This window comes from Syngnathus acus, chromosome 20 (genome assembly GCF_901709675.1).
Source record: "Syngnathus acus chromosome 20, fSynAcu1.2, whole genome shotgun sequence".
NCBI lineage: Eukaryota > Metazoa > Chordata > Actinopteri > Syngnathiformes > Syngnathidae > Syngnathus > Syngnathus acus.
This window is the reverse complement of record NC_051104.1, coordinates 5681870-5704124: the sequence shown is the minus strand read 5'-3', so window position 1 is coordinate 5704124 and position 22255 is coordinate 5681870. Positions and strand designations below refer to the sequence as shown.

Sequence of the window (22255 nt, the reverse complement as noted above, 5' to 3'; positions counted from 1 at the left end):
GCGAAACCAGTTTGAATCGCCAGGAGGAAGCAGAGAGCCGAAACTGCACTGTGCATGCACTTATTTTGAAAATATGCGCTTTTATTTCGAAAGAATGACTATTCCGTGGTTTGTGTTTGCATAGTCGTTGAGGAAGTTTCTTTCTCGGCTCGCACTCATTCATGGTAAAAGTTGCAAGATGAATAATCAGACCAACTCTGTGGTTTTGTCAAAAGACATGTTGGATTTGGAAGAAGATGAAGATCTGGAGGTTTTTAGTAAGGTACAGTCAAACTTCCTGATTCCCACTTTTGAACAGTTGCAAACTTGCAACGCTTGTGACGTGGATGAGGTTCCAGTCAAAACACTGTCGCGTGACCATTTTTGCACAAGATTTTATATTTTGGTTTGCAGAAATGTTCCCTTGTGTTTTGATAAGGGGCAACGATACAAGTTTTGAATCAGCAGACAAGCTGACCTTTGTACTTCAATCAGCAGCTCTACACCGCCCAATGATTTGTAACTTTGTTTTTCACTTATTTGTTCATGCTTGAAGCATTTGCGTTGTCTGGGAGGGGGAAACGTTTCTATTCCAAAGACAGGCAGATGGAACTTTTTCCACAAATCTCATAACTACTGCATAGAAAGAAAAAATATATTCTTCTGTACATGCAAATTATGGTTACTGAATTCCCACTTCAGTGACGTTTTTAAAAGCCAATTTTCCAAACAATTGCGAATTTGCAATACCACCACATCAGTTAAAAGCTCATTTGTTCATCTAAACATACGTGTTGTGTTTGCTTCAGAAAATATTATCGACAGACGAGGATCCAGCGCCCAACTCACCAAGCTCCATGGTCAACCAGTACCAACTCGATGAAGATGAACAGCAGAGTGACAGCACCAAAGACTTGTTTGTGACAGTTGACAGTCCGGAGAGTCATGTGACAGCTATTGAGACCTTCATCATGTACAGAGTCATCACCCAGGTAAAGTAGGAGGCAAAAATATTGACTTTAAGAAAAAACAAATTGCAAATTTGGAAATTATTCAAGCTGCAATATGAACTTTCTCTTTCCAGACAACGAGAAGTGAGTTTGACTCTTGTGAGTATGAGGTGCTCCGCCGCTACCAGGACTTTGTTTGGCTACGTAGCAAACTGGAGGAAACCCATCCAACCCTCATTGTTCATGTATGTAAAACATGAAAATAAATCATATATGCATATTATAAACAATCACAATTGGAGTCTGGCATGTAAAAATTGCGGTCTTCCATTTAGCCTCTTCCGGAAAAGTTTGTGATGAAAGGCATGGTGGAGCGCTTCAATGATGACTTCATTGAGACAAGGAAGAAAGCACTTCATCGCTTTCTCAATAAGATCGCCGGGCATCCCATTCTGTCTTTTAATCAGCACTTTAAACTCTTCCTAACAGCCCAGGTATGATGTGCTCAAAACACACTTGCACACGCACTGTTTGAGTTTCTGTAGTTAATTTAAGTTAATTTTAAACCTTCTGCAGGATCTGTCGACTCACAAGAAACAGGGTCCGGGCTTCCTGAGTCGAATGGGCGACACGGTCCGATCGGTGGCCAGCTCGGTGTGGGGCATCAAAAGCCGTCCGGAGGAGTTCACACTTATGCAGGAATACGTGGAAAACTTCGGCTGCAAGATCTCGTCTGTTGACAAGGTTACTCAGAGGATCATCAAGGAGCAGCGAGGTAAGAACTGCAACTGAAATATGACTTTGAAATTTTTGTGTTCAAATTCAACATGTCTGTCTTCAGAGTATTTGGATGAGCTAAAGCAGTACGGGCCTCTCTACAGCCAATGGGCCGAGGTGGAAGAGGACCTGCATGACCCACTGCAACTTGTGGCCAACTGCGTGGACCAATGTAGCAAAGAAACAGAAAAGCAGATCCAGCAGCTTTCCGATGTGATGGTCCCGGCTTTTCATGAGTACGTGCTCTGCACTGAGGTCATAAAGGTGAGTTGGAACCAACGAGTTCATCACCCCATTGGGACTTATGTATAATTGTAATCTTTCTTTTTGGTTGTAGAATGTGATGAAACGGCGTGACAATATCCAGGCATACTTTGAGACAAAAAACGAAGCCCTTGCCTCCAAAAAAGCGGACCAAGATGTTGTAAGTGTGTCACTTTCCTTCCTTATCCCTGTAAACCGAAGGATGTCTTCACCATCGAGTGTGTCGAGAGGGAAGGGTGGGTAGAAATCTGAGCTCCGCTAATTTAGTCCACTGAAACTTGTACTGAATTTATTTTAAAAGCATAAAGTGTGTTTGGAATCATTTTAAATGCTTTTAAATCGATTGGGATTGGTCGAAATTATTTTATTGTGGATTTTCACCTATTTGTATTTTGAACCAACTGCATGTTATGACCCACTGTGGCCAAAAGAGGGTGATGTTACTCTAATTTAGAATCACAACAATTCATTTACCTTATTTGAGTTAATACAATATTATAAAATGGGATTATAATCAGGCCACAGGTACAGGAATTCCGATTATACAGAGGTATCATATTTGCTCTGGTGTTTTTTTTAGGGTCATCTGGAGAAAGAAGTTGAGGCTCTGGCAGATCGAATGGAAACGGCTAATAATGCATTGAAGGGCGATTGGGTCAACTGGCAGAACAGTATGAGAGCTGACCTCAAATCTGCTTTCATCTCAACGGCTGAGAAGAATGTGGAATGCTATGAAAAGGTGAGTGTCAAATCCAATTAGTTAGCTATTCCCCAAAATGTTATTTAGATAGCCAACTGGTACCCAAAATGCTTTACAACAGGATAAAAACAACAATAGATAAAAGAAAACTTGTCTTGCAGTGCCTTGCAGTGTGGGAATCATTCCTCTTGTCTCAAAGAAGGGATCCCATTGAGCTTCAAGATGAAGATGCTCTTAATTAATGAAGCGAAATTTGTCTTGAATATTCCCTTGAAAAAGAAAATCCTCAATGTACGTATGTCCCCTTTTATACCCTCAATCGCTGACATATGTCAACTGACAACAACTCATTATAAATCAGCACGCATCCCTCATTTTGTGTTGAAATGTTCTTTTGCATGACTAAAATATCACCTCGCTAGGTTTGTTCAAATATTGTAATATTCTGTATTAATATGTTTATTTTTGCATATAGCATGTCGAATGTACATTTACAAAACTAGTTCCATTCATCATCAAGAATGTTGACACAATACAACTAACACAAATGTGTTTATAAGAGCTGTTATTTTCTTTCATTTGAGAAACTAACATCAAATTTAATCTCCGTGTTTTAGATCATTTGATTAGTAATGATACTGAGCAGCACAATGTACATTAAACACAGTGTATTGGAAACATACTTGATTAAAAAATACATTTGATTGATTGAAGTATTTGTTTTTATTAAATGAAAGTTTTCTAATCCCACATTTTAAACAGTAAAAACCTGAAAGGGGAACAACACCAACGCAAAAATCAAACAACTTTCAATGGGTTGTGAAAAATACTGAGAAAATATAAACCGCACAATATTTGAAGACTTATCATTTCTATCTGTAATGCAGAATGAACAATGAATATCACCATCCATAAAATATTTTACTCACAAGACCACCGACATTTAGAGACAAAAGGATATATTGACAAAACAGTGCTTGGTCAGAAAATTAAAAGTACACAGTAAAGATGTGACCTAAAGAATATTCATAGATATATCATCAATCAAATACAATTCGGTTTTCTTTTGAATATACTGTGATAGCACGTGCAACATACACCATAGAGCTTTTTTTTTTTTCCCCAAATGATTAGAAAAGTCTTTGGAAACACATTTGATCATGTTGGGTTTTCTTGGAAGTTTTATTCTCATTTATTATAAAGCAATATTTTTGGTATTAGTTTCCTGAGATTTCATCTTGCCACCACTGTGGCCACCTTACTTGGATTGTGACATTATACAGTAAAAGTCAATTATGAAAATTAATATGATTGTAAGTGATTATCTGGATTATCTTTTGCAAATGATCTTGCTAATGATTTTAATATCCTCCTAGAATGAGGATTTGTGTAGCTCTCACTATGCCGCTTGTGCCTTAATTAATTCTATATATTTCTACTTCAACCTGAGCCCATTTTGTTTTTCTTGACACCATTTGCTTTCATTGATCAACCTGATATTGGCGACGTTGCCATTGAAGGAAAGTAAAAAGCTTCAAATATTGATGATCCATTAGGACCCATTAAAAATACACGATCCTGTCAAGAATACTTTTTATTATTATTATTTTAGCCACCTGCATTTGGGAGGTGAGAATCTGGTATAGACAGAGTATAATTAATGCATAGATGAAGACCTTACCGCTTCTGTTTATTTGTTTTGTTGAGATGAAAGCTTCATAGAATTCCAAAAATATGTACAGAAACCAGACACAGCGAGGATGTTGGGGTATACAGCTGCACTTGGGCTAATCGGATTGCGAAACGGGGGGCTTGTCCTATGCATCTGCTACACCGCTGACTCCATGTCATGTGACCTCAGCAAATGTGATGTGATTCTACGGCAAAGGAAAAGAAAAATAGATTACTTGGTGCAAACAATACATATGATGGAGAGTGATTACTGACGTGAATCTTAAAAATAAGATGTTGCTAAACGTTCAGAAGTGTTGAGCTATTATGTAACACATGACAATGCAAAAATATTGCCCAGCTTCTTTTCTAAATTCTTTCATCCCTGTCTTTTTTTTTTTGTTTGTTTTAGCTCCAAGGCTTCCTTGCTGTGCTATTTTTAGGCTGGTTGTTTTCTGCCAAGCTTTTTGTGAGGTGATTTTTTTTTTGTCCATCTTCAGGCAACTGAAATTTTCACAGATGGATTTTTTTTTTTTTTTTTGCTGTAGACATTTGAATTTAATGGACTACTGGATCATCTCCCAGACAGTTTGTTTGTATCATTGGCAGGCAAAATGTTACTCTTCGACTCCAATATGCTGCTACCCTATTTGTTACATCAGAACTTGTCTCAGGAGAGATGTGCACGTCCAAGCATAGTCGTCACTTATCTTTATCTCACGTTATCCTAAATTTTTTAAACTTGTCTACGTAAAAAAACCAAATCATATCAGTTGCAATTAGAAGAAACACACACTATATAGACAATTTGCTGAATATTGTCAACAAACATTGCACTGACCTGTGAGGCGATGTACTTCTCCAGAGGACTCTCGACTTGGCCTATGCCCAGAATTGTCGTGTGCGCTTGCAATTCTATCGGTGTGTCATCATTCAGTAGCAACTTCCCTTTGAAAAAATGAACCACGCACACCACCTAAGCAGAAAATAAAACAAAATAATCCTTTACATCCACTTTTGTGGTTATATTTGATTGTATTGTTTTGGAACTCACTAAGAACGTGGCGATGGCAGTGCCAATCAAGAAGCCAGCGATGACATCTGACCAGTGGTTACGGTATTCCGCTATGCGATTTAATCCCGTGATGAAGGCCAGACACATAAGGGCGAGGGACAAAACCGGTTTGGCAAGACGAGTGCCTTTTACCTGAACCGTGCACGTCACGTACATCTGAAAGGAAGGTAGAAAAAAAATCAAGATCATTTATTTGTTATGCTATTTTCTGGTCTTGGGGATTTTCCTCTATTAGCATGTTTTTATAGTCTGAATTGTTTGTTGTATGACATTGACTTTAATGTGACCCATATCTGACATCCGTGCTTACAATTACTGGATGCACGCACAGGCTCAAAAGGCAGGGAAAACAACTAAAAGCTGCAAAATTGAAGTGACGCTTCTGTAAAATTTACTGACTCCTGGCTTCTTTTTTAAGCTTCTGCTGTCACCTTTCATCGCGTTTGGAGTTTTTTGGGTTTTTTTTGTCGCAAACCGCTGTTGCACCTTGTCACGGAACTGAAGGTGACCCAAATAATATCAAGCAAAGAAATGTATGGTAAATGCACGATCGATTGTCTCATAGTTAAATCAATTGGAAAAGCAGCATTTCTATTGTTACCATTGAATATATAAGAAAACCAAATTAGGAACTCACAGCCAAGTAGAGTGCTGCATATATGCTGAGAGCAGCCTCCTTGGAAGGGAATGTTTTTCGGGCATGCAGGATGTCATTCTGGTTTCCTGTGCAGGCCTCCTGATGGTTGATATAGCGGAGGGCCTGATGGCAACCCAGCGCTGTGTAGTTTGGTTTACAGATGGTCATGAAATAAGGCGCCAGGTTTCCCGTCACTACTTGGCCTGCGTTGACAAAGATGTCAACAGTGAAGAGGCCAAAAGTGTAAACTCCTGGTGAAGAAAAACACAAAGATATCATTTATTAATAAATTGTGATTCTAATGGGCCGACGGTATAAACACCCAACCCGAAATTCACACCATATTCCATTCCCCTTATTCCGTACATATTGTTTTAAACAAGGTATGCCAATTTAGTTTGTTGGCCTTCGTCATAGCAGCTCCAGATGTTGACAAGTCCATTTTTAACAAGCAATAAATGGATTTTGTCAAGCCTTGTGTGACTCACTTGCGGCAGAGGCTCATCGTTCTAATTCTGTCCTACTCCACCCCCCCCCCCCCCCGCCACAAACGTGGCGATGTAGGCGCTTTGTGTTTTACGGATGACTGCTGCTTTCTAGCTAGCCATCCTTAACCTCTAAAATTGCTTATTAGGGCATGGACATAATTCAATTTGATAAAGCTGCAGGAGCGATGTGTTTTCTTTGCATTGCACTAAAAATATGTAAATGTGTTTAATGATCAAACAGTGGCGAAGAAAGGATCAAAAGCGTATTTTCTAAGGCTTGGAACGGCCGATTTGAGTTTTATTACAAAAGACACACACTGTGCTGGGACTCACCATCAAATATGCAGTTAATGCATCTGCTGTATAAAAAAGGAATAACAGTAGAAGGGGTGACATCATATGTGACCATGTATGCAGAGTGTCATGTTAATTATTTACTTGAATCTTATTTTTCTATGGTGCAATGATTATACATCGGCAAAAGTTTTCAAGTTCATGAATTAGTCCAAAAGGAGAATTGTGAAAAAATTGCTGAGACGCCCAAAATGTATTTAATATTTGAGGTCAAATTACTTTCAGCTTGAAAGGTCATAGTGCATGATTGGTCCGTTATGAAATTGAACCCAAAATTAAATACCACAAACTTTTCAATGAGTAGTAAATATTGTACTGTACCAAGGAAACGAAATGTCCTGCGCACTAGAGGGTTGAGATAACAGCAGTCTCCTGTGGCAACAGTCTTCTCTGAATTGTCAAACTCTTTTGATGTATATTGGACCAGAAATAGCACCGTCTCTGTTATTGTGATCTGTTAGGAAAGAAAATCAGACAATAAGACAACATTTACACATTAATGGTTAATGGTGGCAGCTAGCAACAAAAAGTTTGCATTGGGTTTACCTGAATAACATTCGTACATTCTGTCTAAAGCAGTAAAAAAAAAAAAAAAAGTCTTTCTAGTTAATGTTTGTGGTGGCGGCAAGTGGTTTCAGCCACTGAGTAAATTACACCCGTTTATCATCAGTAGTTCTCTTTAATTTGGCAGCATGCTGCTCAGGGGAGCGGTGCAGATTGGAAAGAGAGCTGCTCCAAAGACATATTGGACGCTGACCTGACAGAAGAGCTGAACTGTGCAAATTTGGACTGCTTATGAAGTGTGTAAATAAACTGCTGTCAAGACGCTATGCTCAGGGTGTTTTTGCTGAGCTCCACGTTTGGCACCAGATGCGACAACTCCCATGTTTTAGTAGGCTCAGCTCACCAATCACTTCCAGTGTCTCTGAGTATCTCTCGCCCGAGGAAAATTTATTAAATCTATAATTGTTTTTTCTTCCATGCTTTCCAAAGATATACATAATACAAAATTGTGAGATAACAATTGTGAAAAGAATACGGTATACACCTGAGGTTGATGTTGAGCAGACACACGAAGATAGTCACAGTGGAGAGTTTTTTTTGCATCTTTGACCTTGGAGGTTCCACCCATTTCATTTATTTATTTATTGTTTTTTAACTAGTGTTGTAACACTACTTTCTGCCATATTAGAAGTGGTTTATTCAAAAAATAATTATTATTATTACAATCTATAGTTAATAGTATTCTGTCACTCCAATCGCTCCAATCAAACACAAAAGCTACAATGCAGTGTTGATGCCAAACAAAATATGACATCACCGTAAACGTACTAATCACTCACATTGTTCATTATCATTCTCTCTCGGGGTTCAAACTCAATTTAAGGGGATCGCTGTTTCCACTTAGGTACATCATACAGCACATTCGAGATTACATATCCAAGATCCATTTGATCCATAGAACTTCATTTAATGAAGCAGACTCACCAGTAACGTTGGCAACACCGCTACTACGGCATAAAGCAGGATGGGCGGGATGGCGCTGTGATCCTCCGGTCCAAGGTAGGGTTTAGTGTAGGTAGTATCGTAGCAAAAGAATCCCTGCACATGCACACTGAACGTATCAGTGTATTCAAAGTAATAAGCCAGCATGACAGTCCCAGCCATGATCACCAACTGAAAGTACAACATGATGCAAATTGAAAATGACATACATTTAATTTCCAAAGATTTCTATTTCCCTCGCTCTTCTAACCCAGCATCCCCCTCCTCCATTCTGGCAGCAGTTCATGGCTGCTCAGCTTTTCGTGTCGAGCCCCCTCTCGTGATGGCTCCCCAACCCTAATTTGCTCTGTCTCTCCTGCAGCTACAACCAATGTGTGAGGGGGAGAAAAAGAGCGAGGGGGGGGGGGGGTTGTAAAGGAAGGGAGGGAGAGCGAATGGGTGTGCATGAGCGTGTAAAGCATTTTGAAAGTGACTAATGGATGTCCAAAGGAGGATGCTTTCCACATTGGCCACAGCTCACCTCCTTTATATGAGAGAAAGAGACAGAAAGGAAATATAGAAGGTTCTCTGCGCTGACATTTATGTTTTAGCTTTGGAAAGTAGGATTTATTTCTCTCTAAAGCTAGAGTGGCTTGAGCAATATGGTCACTGACACCATTGGTCAGCGACAATTTATTGCAAGCCCTGTTTCAATGATTTGAGTTACTGGTCCAATGCGGGGGGGAAAAAAATTCAAAAGGGCAATATCCAAAATTATCTGACGGATGTAAGATAAGAACGCTCCATTTACTTTAATTAACAACAAATACTTAAATAATATCCATAAAAAATTATAATTTTTAAAAAAAAAAATGTTTCCATCTGTGTTGTGTCTCATACTTAATATCCAATGACCAAAAGAGACAAATAAAGACCCGTAATTCACTCAGAAGAAACAGTGAGGAACATTTGTTGAGGGAGAGAAGAAATGCCGACACTGTGTTTTGAACCATTACTATGCCAAAGGCAGCAGTATGACCCAGATACAAGGAATACATCACACAACGAGGCATGCAAAATCACCCAAGCTAACAGCCACACACATCATATTAAAAAGCATATCAATTATTTCTCAGTCCACTTAAATTACATCAAGATTTGTTTTCACACAACTAAATTACAACATGATCAGATTTTGTTTCCCCCAAAAGTATGAATGGACTAAAATAAACTGTTCAGTTAAATTTCTTTCACATGTGCATAAAAATTAAAAGCACTGCAGGAGAGGGTTGGACTCTATTTTTTTAAGTAGTCCCTGCTTATCTACTGTACATGCATGCTAAGTAAAATATTTATTCTCATGTCTCACTGATGTCAAAGCACTTCCCGCAGTGTTCTTGAATAAAAATATGAGCTCTGGGATGTCCCACAGATGCTCAGTTCAAAGTACTGTATTTAGTTTTGATTCACAACAATACATGTCACTGACCAAATGGAAATTGAAGTGAAATGATGAATTAGATTTTGAGATGTTAGTCAAGGCCATAAGTAATTTCACATAAGTCTAAAAGCCTTTTAACACTGCACTTAGTGATGTTGAAGAACTCATTTATTGTGCATGTGCTATTTTCTCATGCCACGACCTCAAATTAATTTTTTTCTTCCAATATTGAGATTTAAAAAAAGGAAGTTACTTCCTAGTAGGCTGCAAATACTTCAAATTATTCTGAGAAATATTGCTTTGCTGAAATAATTTTAGCAGATTATTCCACCCACCTTGATCCATATAAGAACATTTTGACATTCTAGCGCCCTCTGCTGTCGACGGGCATTAGCGTCCAACATACCCTTATTGTTTATGTCTCGTGACCAACCCAGAAAAACAGGCAAATCATTGTTTTATTATTTAATGTAAAACAACTTTAAGCATTCCGAAAAGCATTACATAAATGTACTATTTACACTGGATAATATCTTAATTTAATCATTCAATTATTTCTATCTATTGCTAATGGAAAAAACGGACATAATAAATTGTGATCAATTACTTCTGAGTGCAAAAGATGAGATTTTCACCTTAACCTAACAACAGTGATCACTTTTAACCCTTTTCTTGTCAACACGCATAAACACTCCACGATAGCAAGCACTTTATTTCACTTCACAGTCACCATGGCAACAACCCGAACGCTGAAGACAGCCTGATTTTGCCTTGTGGCTGCATCATTTGTGTTCAAATAAGCATCCCATGATACAAGATGCTCCTTTTTAGCTGTTCCCACTGAATATCAGCATTCAGCGAGGACACTTTAATAATGAAGATGATTCAAAATAAGATTTTCAAAATCACTACTTTTTTAGCCTTGGTGCACTCCACACGGTGCCTATACAATTTTATTTTTTTATTTGCAATTCCTGATCAAATACAAATAAAAATAATGATGAGGAAGAGACCACCCATTCTTTGGCTTGATGATCTTTCATCAAGGTACCTGACATGTTTATCATGTTATATTGGAAACGGAATTTTTTTTTTGGAAATCATGTATAGTCAGAATCCCCCTGTTTGCTCCATCCACGTGGCATTAGTGCCATCTGGGGGAAACACAGCACACCGCACTTTTTCAAAAAGTAACTTGGCATTTCCAAAAAAAGAAAATCACCACACATGGAACCTTCAACAGGTGTCTCATGTGTTTCCAAATTCTGTGATGCCCTCATATGATCTCTTTGAATTGTTTTGCAAAAGGTCCCCCATTGTGCATCATATTGTATGTTCTTAGCAATTACAGCAAAAACATTGAGATTATTAACTCAGCTAAAAAGTCAATCAGAACCACGTAATCGTGATTTTAAGGACTTTATTAGTGAACACCTTGATTTGAGGTGAAAGTAGAACTTTTTTGTCTGTGCAGCACACAAATGTGGACTCCAACATGAGAATGGAAGATCCTGGTCATGCATTATGACGCAATTGAGTGCTGAGTCGACAGTTTTTCCCCTAATGGAGGTTATTAAGTAAATTAGTAAGACACGTATTAAATTTTCAACCTTCCCATCGCCAAGTGAAACATGCTGTAAAATTAGATCCAGTGCGCATGCGCCTTCTGGTGATCCTCCTGTCACCGCGTCCGTGCTCTGCCTGCTTTCCAGCGTAGAACATGCATGGAACTGAACCTCTAGCTAGATAATATTCATTCAAAAAAGATCATATATAAAAGGGAAAAAAGCAAAAAGAAAGGTTTGCAGACTGATTTGGCATTTTGCAGCATATGGAAGATACGTTCAGAGCTTGCATGTAGAAATAAGGGCATGGAGCGCTCCTGATCGGCAAGCAGAGCCATCCGTGCCTCATCTCGGATCCGTGTCGATGTCTGGAGGTCTGGCCATGTCTGCAAGAGAAAAAGGAATTCAAACCAAGGACAGTGTCAGCCTGCTCCCTTGTTTCTATTTCGTTGAGGTGGGTCAATTCATTTGTTCATTGGATTATGTATACATTGAAAAGCGTGTGCCATCATTTGGCTTATGTAGGTCAAATAAAAATCGTCCAGATTTTACACACAGTAACGTCGAAATTAAATGACCTGCTGTTTCTAGACCTAACGTAAAAAATAGCATCAATTCTGTGGTAAAATATAAGATTAAGTTTATGTTGCAGCGGCATAAATTTCAAAAAAGCCAAACTGTTCATTAGGGACTCATCGGCATTTGCAGGAAATTACATTTCAGTCGAAAATAGAAACACGAATGGATTTAACATGAGTCGAGGGCACAAGTGTCAAAGTCAAGGCCAGGTAGAGGATGCTGGGGGGGAGGGTATCATTTTTATGCACTTTGAAATGATATGAGCCAATAGGACATATTTACTTTTTTCATCATTCTTACAAAATGCATTTAAAGTCAGCAGAATCGAAAACATTTGTTCCCCTTCATATTTAGATGATGTGATGTTTAAATATAAACAGTAAACATTTATTCTAAAATCATTTTGAAAAAGATGATCGATCAGTTAAATATGTTTGTTTCATTATTTATTGATATTGTAATATACACACGTGGTTTCAGTCATGAGTCACTTTGAGTGCAAACATAAGTGTAATGTCGTCCCCCCACCTCCCAATGAAAAGTTTCCCACACCTAGCTCCGGAGGACAAGAGCAGAAAGCCACAATGCGTACTTCAATTGAATTGCTTTCGCTTCAAATTTGATGGTAAAACAACCAACTTAAAAAAAGATTTCATGGACTGTAGCTTGTGGTGACTGCCTCTCTTCTCCAGCTTGACAATTTATGCATGCTCTAATTCACCAGTGGCCCGTGGCTCGACAATCTAACTGCTGTCATATATTATAGATTTGCCTCTAATGCTGTACGATAGATGTTGCATGACTCTTTTGCTTATATTTCACACAAAGGGGCTTTCCTATATCTTCTCATTTGGTTGACAAAGATGTGTAAAATAAGAACTCTTAGATTTGAGGGTTTAGTAGGCAATTGCTTAAGTATCCTTGCCTTGTATTGTTTTGCAAGAAGCAGTAGCCTTATCAAAATGAGGTCAGTGCTGAAAGTTCTGCTTGGCGAATTATACCACTTGCACATAAAATTATACCCACTCCAGCTAATTCTTAAGTCGGTCACTAGTTGACAGAGAGCTTAGGCGATGATAGACGATTCAGCTCAATCCTCTTTCATATATATTTATATCATATTTGTATATATAACATGAAGTGTATATCATATATAAATAGAAGCCATGTTCAAAAGCTCAGTTTTATTGATAATATATGTGTGAAACAGTCTATAGTGTCATTTGTGTAACACTGAAGCATAATTTCCCCAACACATTTTCTGAGAATTTGCCTGAGTGGGAGGATGATTAAAAAAGGAAAACAGAGCCTCGAGGAAACCCATTTGCACCGGGGGAGTCCTGGGACTTCTAAAGTATTGTTAAAGTGAGATCAACCAGATTTAGGATGCAGTGGCTGAAAAAAAAAACAATGTAAGCAAGTCCGTTAAGGAGGTTAGTATGGGAGATAGAAACTCAATTTAGGTTACATAATAGTTGAACCATCAATACAGTGCATGCTAAATTAGGCAATAACAGAAGAGAAAATGTAGGAGTGGTTCAAACTGATTTGAAGCTTTCGTTTCCTTTTTTAATGAGTTCGTGTAGCGTAAAGAATTGCTCATGAGCACATCAAAAGTACTCAGGATATAAACTAGCGTCTTTCCATGAAAGCTTTCTCTGTAGTAGCAGTCCTTACAGATGAGCAACTGTTTCCTCATTCTCATTCGCATCATTCTCTCGGAACTCGGTCGTTTGATGCCATGAATTCTAATTCATTCCAATCGCTCTATTAAATCTTTTGATCCAAAATATTTGCTCGGCCTCTACAACTTCAGCATCCTGCTGTAATCACGTATGAACTTAAATGGAATGAGATTGTTTTTTTTAATCATTTCGACTGCATGTTTTGAGAGGAATATAAATTGATCAATACGGAACAAAGTTTTGAGAGGTAAATATCTATCCCTGCCTCTGTCCCTGCCAAAATGACTTCTAGTCAAGGCCCAATGGAGCCCCATTTCCATTTTTACACATCTATTATTCAAATGCCAGTGTCTTTTCTCTGATCTCCCCTTGCAATCACTGAAAGGCTGACACAAACGCGTTGAACTGCTCGTTTGCTCTTCTCATACACAACGTCAATTGCTATCCACATAATTGCCAGTCAGAAGATGATGCTAAACATTTCATGGGTTTAAATTAACATTTATTTAAACGACTTTTTGCAGTGTGAGGATACACTTTATGGAGAACAGTGAGCAATACAAGGAAGCCGATTATTTTGGTGTATACTAGAACATTTGAATTTAACATCAAAGTATGAATATGTAGGATCGATGAGATTTTAGCTTTTAATGTCATCAAGTTCAGATACACAGCTAGGATGATGTAAAATTTTACTATTATTTGAATTTTACTATTATTTGTATAATCGATTAATCTGTCGATTATTTTGTCAATTAATCGGTGAATTGTATCACAGTCTTCTGTTCATGGGAAACTTTATCAACTATCCCCAGAAGATGCAAACTGAAGAAATACTGAAAGAAAAGAAGTCATGCGGGGTTTAGCAAACATTCAGGTCCACGTAAATACATCCACACAGCAGCACCTGGGGAATGGAGCACTTCAAACGAATCACCATCAAAACAGTGAATGAACATTCTGAGCATGGAAAAGGCCATCTACGAAAAGTGCCGCAAGGTAGCTGTAATTCAGCCTGTACATAAAATGGAATTAAATTCCACATGGCGACTTCAATCAATCTAATCTAAATCTAATTTCCATGCCTCTAGCCTTATTATCAAATCAAATTACTTTTGTCATTGAAGCATAGCGTTATGGAGAACATTTGTAGCACTTAGCACCTCGGTAACCTTATATTTATCCTCTTGACATTTTTGTCCGGACATTTTATGCCTTCAATTTTCTGCCTCTGTTGCGTTTCTTCTCTAGCTGCCTATCCTGGTGTCGTCTATGGTCAGCTTGTACTTCCTGGAGTGGACAGATTTGTTCAAGCCAGTGAAGTCTGGCTTTAACTGTCATGACCGCAGTCTGAGCCTACCTTACATTGACCCTAATCATGAGGTCATCCCTTTGCTGATGCTACTTAGCTTGGCTTTTGCAGGACCTGCCATCACGGTATGACACCAGTCAAATCATGACTGGCTTGCTTATTAAGCATCATCCCATTTTTCGAAATTCTATACGTTTATCCAGATCCGTGTTGACTAACCAAGTGTGTTACAGATCATGATCGGGGAGGCCATCCTATTTTGTTGTCTTTCTCGAAGAAAAAGTCGTTCTGGAGCAGAGGCGAACATCAACGCAGCTGGCTGCAACTTCAACTCTTTCATTCGGCGAGCAATTCGTTTTATTGGTATGCTTCTTCGTACACTGTTGGTTTGTTTTTATTTTTCAGGTTGACACTTGTGATTTTTCCACAGGTGTTCATGCATTTGGTCTTTGTGCGACCGCCCTCATCACGGACATCCTCCAGTTGATGACGGGCTACCCAGCCCCCTACTTCCTCACAGTTTGTAAACCCAACTACACCACTCTAAACATCAGCTGTGAGCAGAACCCTTACATCATGGACGATATCTGCTCCGGGGTGGATGCTGTCGCAATAAACCGGGGCAGGTCAGCTTGAAATCATGAATAATTAAAATCATTTTAAAAATGATTTGCATTGAATTATCTTTGTGTCCTTTGCAGAAAATCATTCCCATCCCAGCACGCTACTCTGGCATCTTTTGCAGCTGTCTATGTTTCGGTGAGTTTGTGCAAATGCAAATATAAAATTTCCCCCCATTGGCTGTTTTTAATGTTTAGTATAATCAGAATGAACATAAGTGATTGTGTCAACAGATGTACTTCAACAGCACACTGACAGACTCATCCAAATTGCTCAAGCCCTTGCTGGTCTTCTCCTTCATCATCTGTGCTATAATTTGTGGTCTGACTCGGATTATTCAGTACAAGAACCATGCCATTGATGTCTATCTGGGATTTCTGCTTGGTGGAGCCATTGCTGTCTACCTGGTGAGTCTTCCTAGGTTTTATAAAAATATTTATAAAATAAAAATACTCATGCAAAAGTCTTAGGTCACCACTAGCTTTGTTTTATGATTAACCTTTTTGCAGAAATCGCCATGACAAAACGTAAAGGAATGACGATTCCCCCAATAAATGTTTTGTTTTAATAAATATAAAGGTAGATTTGTCACTGCAGGAATAGTTCTGCCAGACAAAAGTCCGATTATCTATTTTTCCAAATTAATTTTTCAGAGCTTAATAAGTGTGTGCTGCACGTGTTCATTATGTAAGTCTTTGCAATCCTGTTTATTAGTTTCTCTTTGCGAGTATCCAGCTTCTCTCTGGAAAGAGATTAAAACATGCATTTAAAAAGAAAAAATAGACTTTGCTTCATCCTTTTAAAAGTTTTACTTTCAGCCAATCCAGTGTTTGATATGCTGGCAGTGTTAGTCATGGTTCTGACAAGCTACTCAATGTCTAGTACTCCTATGTGAAATATTTTGATGTGCTGCCAGGGTTTGTATGCAGTTGGAAATTTCCTCCCAAGTGAAGAGCAGAACAGTAGCCTCCCTTCCCAGCCTCACTGCCCCACCTGCTCCATACCACACATTAGCCAAGAGGCAGTCCTTCATCACCTGCAAATGAAAGCCAGCGCATCGGTGGAGCCCGGCCTGCCCGCCTCCCAATCTGAAGGCCTTCTGCATCGGGGTCTTCCGCAACAGAAGGGCGACGATAGCTTGAAGTGCTCAGGCAGGGATGCGGATGGGCTCTCGTCCCACAGCCCACGCAGCAAAGAGACCGTAGTGACCTTTAGCCATACTCTCCCTCGCGTCCACACACCGCAGGCCATAGCGGCGTACGAGGAAGCGGCCAGACGTCACGCTGCGACCCTTCACCACGCCTCCATGGATTCGAGCCGTTCAAAGCAGCTTTTGTCACAGTGGAAAAGTAAAAACAACCATAAATGCACTCTCCAGGTGCCCGATTGTTTCCCCCCTTCAGCAGACTTACCTGTTCAGCCCTCTCAGCATCCTCACCACCACGGCAGCATGGAGGTCCGATCCAGCTCCAAACCGTCGGCAATGGGTCTGGAGGCAAGTTTTGAAGCTCACGCATATTTGTCCAAACTGGCCACAGGAGCAAGTACCACTTTGCCGAGTAACTGCAGTGGTATAACGGGAGGAACCAGAATGTTGATGCAACCGAGACCTGGGTCTTCACAACTGGTCCACATTCCGGAAGAATCACATGAAAATTACCACAATACCTCCCCCAAAACAGGAGGAGAAGATAGTCTTTCTTCAGTAGATGGCACAGTTCAGGGAAATTGGCAAAGGGCTGCTGAGAAGACGGCGATTTGCAGGACTAACGACGAAGGGAAGAAAGCCCAGCCTCGAATCATGCAAGTGATCGCTATGTCGAAACAGCAAGGGCTCCTTCAGACCCATTCCAAAAGCTTGGATGAAAGCAGCACTGTCGCAGGTTCCCAGAGCTTGGCTCACTACAGAGCTCTTAATCCTGACAAGGATCCGGGTAGCACCACAGGACCCAGTTCTCTGGGCAGTACCACAGGAAGTGTCTCAGGCAGCACCGGAGCGATCGTCCGAATAGAAGCACACCCTGAAAACAACAAACCGGTCATCCAAGCTCCTTCCAATGATGGAAGTGGATCGTGGCGGTGGCGATCTCTGGATCACGGCAATGGAGCTGTCGTAGGGCAGGGGAGCACAGGAAGCGGGAGTTTGAGGCAATCCTTCGATCTCAACGATCTGAACAGAGACTCCGAAAGCTCAGACTCTGTACGAGAAGGTTCGATTGACAGGAAGCGTACTTATACCACCTCTGTCACCCCGCCCACCGTTACTGTTCATACAAGCCAACCAGAGCAGAAGCTCCATAATCAGAGCCTGTCTACTATTAGAGTCACTCCGGGAGATGTTAGTGGGGCCGGATCTGGAGACACAGCTTCAGAAATACCCTCGCTGGCCTCCAGTCGAGAATCCACACTACGGCGAAAAGGCCACAATGTCATCCTGATTCCAGAGAGAGGAAGCAGTCCGGATATCACCCGGAATGTTTTCTACAAGGGAGCATCCATACCTAATAAGGAATAATGCACAGAGTGACTGATGGATTCAGGCCCATATGTGATCATGAAGCATGATTTGTTTAATCAAAGTCGTTTTTCTCCTCCCTTGGTGCAGTTGCCAAACACAGTAACTAAGTTTCAGTAAGGTCTTGGTGCGATGCCATGACAATCTCCCTTGAGCCGCTCCACCTGATAAATGGAAAAAAATAATCAGGCTGGAGCTTATATGGCGACTTAACTGGAGCTAGTCAACAATTAAATGGCTGACTGTTTAAACCTGCCTTTGGTTTAACATACATGCATTTAGCATGACATCCTTCAAGCGACACATGCAAAGGACATCTAAATAAAATATATACTGTAGCCTAGTAGATCGTGAAGGTATGAGCAAAGGACATTTTTGCTCGTTGTGTTGCACTCACAACTCCAGTCAACAGTCTTCCTATCGACATTCTTGCTCCCTTCGCTAACCAATAAAAAAAAGCAATGTCACACTGTTTGTATTGTTCCGTTGAAATTTTTAGCGTGAAAATGAACAGTACGAGCAAATTGCATTCTTACACAATATTACCAATCATTATATATACCATTAAAAATTATTTACGTAGCATGAGATTTTTGTAAACAAAGCACAACCTTTTAAGTGTTGACAGAAATAATCACTGTGTACTTTGTAGCCACCAAGGACACTTATTTTATGATCTGTGATTTACCAGTGGTGTCGATGGATTTTTTTAAACAGCTCTGTACGTTTTATGAATAAAAAAAAAGTCAGTATTAAAATAAAAATACATGCTTTTCAGAATTTGAATACTGCAAAGAAATGACGTTGATGTTTGTGAGAGCAGTTCCGACAAGGTTGTTGTTTTTGATGAAGGGTGCTATACCAGAAGATATTATCTTATTGTCATGAAAATCTATGTACAAAGTAAAAACAAGCAAACAACGATAACAGAACAAAATCATTTTTATATTTTGGCTGTGGATAAGCACGCAAGAGAAAATTTTGAACCATAAGTGTGCTTAGTATTCCTTCTGTAGCTTTGAAATCAAATAAGCTGTCACTTGCACTGAAAGTGTTTACTCTCCCTTGTACTACATGCTGTAGGACCATATCATTATATCCAATGCGTTAGTATAATTAGATGAGGTTGTTTTTTAGGAAAAAAAAAAATATATTTATCACATAACATTTGAATATTTTCTGGTATTAGCCATCCACTTCCATCAGAGAGTCGTTTGGTTTTTACGGACATTGTTTGTGGACAATATTAAGGTCAGTAAAAATAGTAATAACCATTACGTCTAAGCATAATTCAGATTTTTACAACTGGTTTGTTTTCAGCTCGCAGAAAAATGTTTCAGGGTGCCTTCCCCCCCCTAAAATGAAAAAGAAATGATGTACAGTGTATATTTTAATTTATTTTCCGTTGCCTACATTTACAGATGCAATACTAAATATCATTATGTATGACTATCCAATACTGCTGTAGATGCTATCACTCAAAAATCCTTGTGTTATTTTGGGTTTTCCATTTTATTTTACTCATCCTAAAATGAGAAATACAAACTGGAAAAAAAGGTACAATTGCAGCCCGACTAACAAATCGTTATAATAAATAATATTCCTGAGTTTAATATTCATATTTACTGTGGATGTGTTAGTGTAGCTGTATTGTTGTCTTTTTGATACCCATATTTGATTCGGGGCGTATTAAGGACGGGTTTTATTGTTTCGGGCACTGACCAAAGTACAGGACAAAAGTGGCTTACAAAGTGTTGCTATGCTGGACAGTGATGGAAGAAAATTATTACATTCCACTAAATTATTCCGTGAAAATATATCCAACCCCAGGATTTTTCCTCTTTTCTGAAAATAGAAAAGGTTTAAATATAGCAAATCTTTACCATATTGTACATTTGATTATCTAATCTGCATGGTTTGTTTGGCATAACATTCAGTTAATTATTTGAGCTTTCTCTTTTTGTAGCGACATCTGACAAGGACTGTCCTCGGTCGTAGCAGGTTTTACCGGCACCGTATTTTCTACAATTTCAAACAACGATTTGACCGTGTTCAAAACGCAAACTTTTATACAATCTCAATTTACTTTACTGTTAGGACTTATCGGTCGGTCCTCTATCTCGATGTGCACCAGGCACATGACTCTGAATTAAGTATAAATTCCTTTGTGTTGTTTTACTTTTTTTTTTCCAAAACAAGACAAATTATGTCTAACATCAATATGAATGTTTTTCTCAATTTCTCAACATTTGGTTCTCGATGCAAGCCAAATGAAACTCCTGTCACTAATATACACTATGTAGTATGTAAGGTTGAGCCAGCTTTATTTTTAATCCAAACTCTATGTTTTACAATTTATTGTTCAAGCAACAATTGAGTTTTCTGTGTTTGTTGGGAGAGGACACGCTAGTGAGAAAACAAAATATTTCTATATCAGTGTGAGATCATGTGAGACAGAATAAACCAAACAAAACCAAAGCAGGTTAAGGTTTGTATGAAAATGTAGAGAATGGTGTGATTTTTTTTTCAGAAACTGAAAGTCAGCTGAACCGTTTATTTTTTAAACATCTTGCAAAATTATTTATAACAGAGCCTTTAAAAAAAAATCAAATATGTGATATATATGATGGCAAATGATGGATGATCTAAACTAGTGTTTTTGCAATGTGTACCTCCAAAGAAAAAACAAAACAAATACTCTCCAAGTACCATCATACTGACCAACGTAAATTGACTAGAATATTAAATGCAATCCTAAAACCCTTTTTCCATTGGTGCTGTCAGCGACTGAAAGCACCTTCATTGCCTGATCTGTCATTTTTTATTGACGAGAAGCAAAATGCACTTCGGTGTCACGAGTCCCATTACTGCTCCTCTCTGGATTTTGGTTTTGGTGAATATGAATAAAATGTCTGTCATGAAGAAGAGACGAGAGTTGATGTGCATCAAATGGGGGAAAACTGTGAATTAATGCTCTCTGCATGAATTGTCTTGTGTTGCCACTGGTTGTGTAATAAATGTTTGTTTTTTGAGACTGTGATGAGCTGTATGAATTCTATGCACCATGAAAAAAAAAAAAATATCGTCATCCTGAGCTGAGTTTAAAAAGGAGAAAAATATTTCATCAATAGTACTTTTATATGTTTGCTATCAATGGTTGTAACAATAAATATATATTGTCTGTTTTTATAACACCAAATATAGTGAATTTAGAAAAATATGTATTTAAGCAATCCAATTTACTCAACTGAGCACGCTGATCAGGGTAGTTGATGAATTGTGCATTGTCTAAATGATTAAAGTTTGTTAATAAAACAGTCAGTGTGCTGGATCTTCTTATTTGGTTCAATTTTGAGTTGTCTAGGTCATGCTTGTATACAAAATATTAGGTGACACATTTATACACACACAGCTCCAGCTTTGCAGCACCACGTTAAATTATAATGCATGATCATTCATAATATAATATATCATAACACTAAGGCAACTGGAGACGAGAAATGTGGCACAAAAATCGAGTCAGTGGTATTTAAAGGATATGACACCTCATCCGAACCATCTGACAAGTGACTAACAGATTTGACTGCGTCAAGGATGCCGTCACGTTAATGCAGCGAATGGAACATTTATTTGTTTAAGGATTTGACTTGCTTTATCTCATTTACACTCTCTTTATCAGCTTGATGTGAGTTATAAGTATTTAATCATTTGTTCAAAATGTTACTAATATTTTTTTTCATATCCTAGTTAGTAAATGGAATAATGCAAATCTCAATTCAGTCATCTAAATTTACGTAAGCACTTGAGATGCTATATGTTTTCCAAAATGTCAGACTTGATGGAGATATACATAGAAGCAAGAAATGTAATTGTTTAGACGTACAGTTTGAGTCAGTTCCTCCTCCGTGCTCTGGTTGGTAATCTTGTACAAATTTGAGTGGGTCATGTTGCTATGGTAACAAAAACCCATCCGTTATGCTGCAAAGTGGGACAGCGCTTCTAAAACAGCGCACAGAAAGCTTTTTTTTTTTTTTTTTTTAATATATAATGAAGTAAAAGTCCCAGTCAGAATATTAAAGTCTGGATATAACTAACTTCTTGGTTTGCTTCAGGCGGCTCATGCTGTATATATTTCAGGAGAAAGAGAGAGCGAGAGA

General features: G+C 38.7%; 3 protein-coding genes across 4 annotated transcripts; 2 read left to right on the top strand and 1 right to left on the bottom strand.

Annotated features, from left to right (window-relative positions):
• The first annotated feature begins 88 nt into the window (after positions 1-88).
• Positions 89-3017, top strand: snx7 (sorting nexin 7). Of its 2 annotated transcripts, none has more exons than XM_037279847.1 (9): positions 89-262; positions 789-971; positions 1064-1174; positions 1265-1423; positions 1506-1704; positions 1771-1970; positions 2044-2127; positions 2551-2709; positions 2832-3017. In XM_037279847.1, exons 1-9 carry the CDS (start codon positions 179-181, stop codon positions 2910-2912), a joined length of 1260 nt encoding a protein of 419 aa, XP_037135742.1. In that variant the 5' UTR covers positions 89-178; the 3' UTR covers positions 2913-3017. The 2 variants fall into 2 exon arrangements, with proteins under 2 accessions (XP_037135742.1, XP_037135740.1); XM_037279845.1 differs by having other exon boundaries at positions 2044-2130.
• Positions 3018-3790: 773 nt separating this feature from the next.
• On the bottom strand, positions 3791-8803 carry LOC119139290 (phospholipid phosphatase-related protein type 5-like). Its single transcript, XM_037279848.1, has 6 exons — positions 8384-8803; positions 7217-7349; positions 6054-6304; positions 5396-5572; positions 5183-5317; positions 3791-4547 (listed from the first exon to the last, which is right to left on the bottom strand). The coding sequence occupies exons 1-6, from the start codon at positions 8606-8608 to the stop codon at positions 4518-4520; spliced, it is 951 nt and encodes a 316-aa protein (XP_037135743.1). The 5' UTR covers positions 8609-8803; the 3' UTR covers positions 3791-4517.
• Positions 8804-11487: 2684 nt separating this feature from the next.
• On the top strand, positions 11488-19232 carry LOC119139330 (2-lysophosphatidate phosphatase PLPPR4). Its single transcript, XM_037279912.1, has 7 exons — positions 11488-11840; positions 14902-15087; positions 15196-15325; positions 15393-15588; positions 15664-15721; positions 15817-15990; positions 16500-19232. Exons 1-7 carry the CDS (start codon positions 11751-11753, stop codon positions 18096-18098), a joined length of 2433 nt encoding a protein of 810 aa, XP_037135807.1. The 5' UTR covers positions 11488-11750; the 3' UTR covers positions 18099-19232.
• The last annotated feature ends 3023 nt before the right edge of the window (positions 19233-22255 follow it).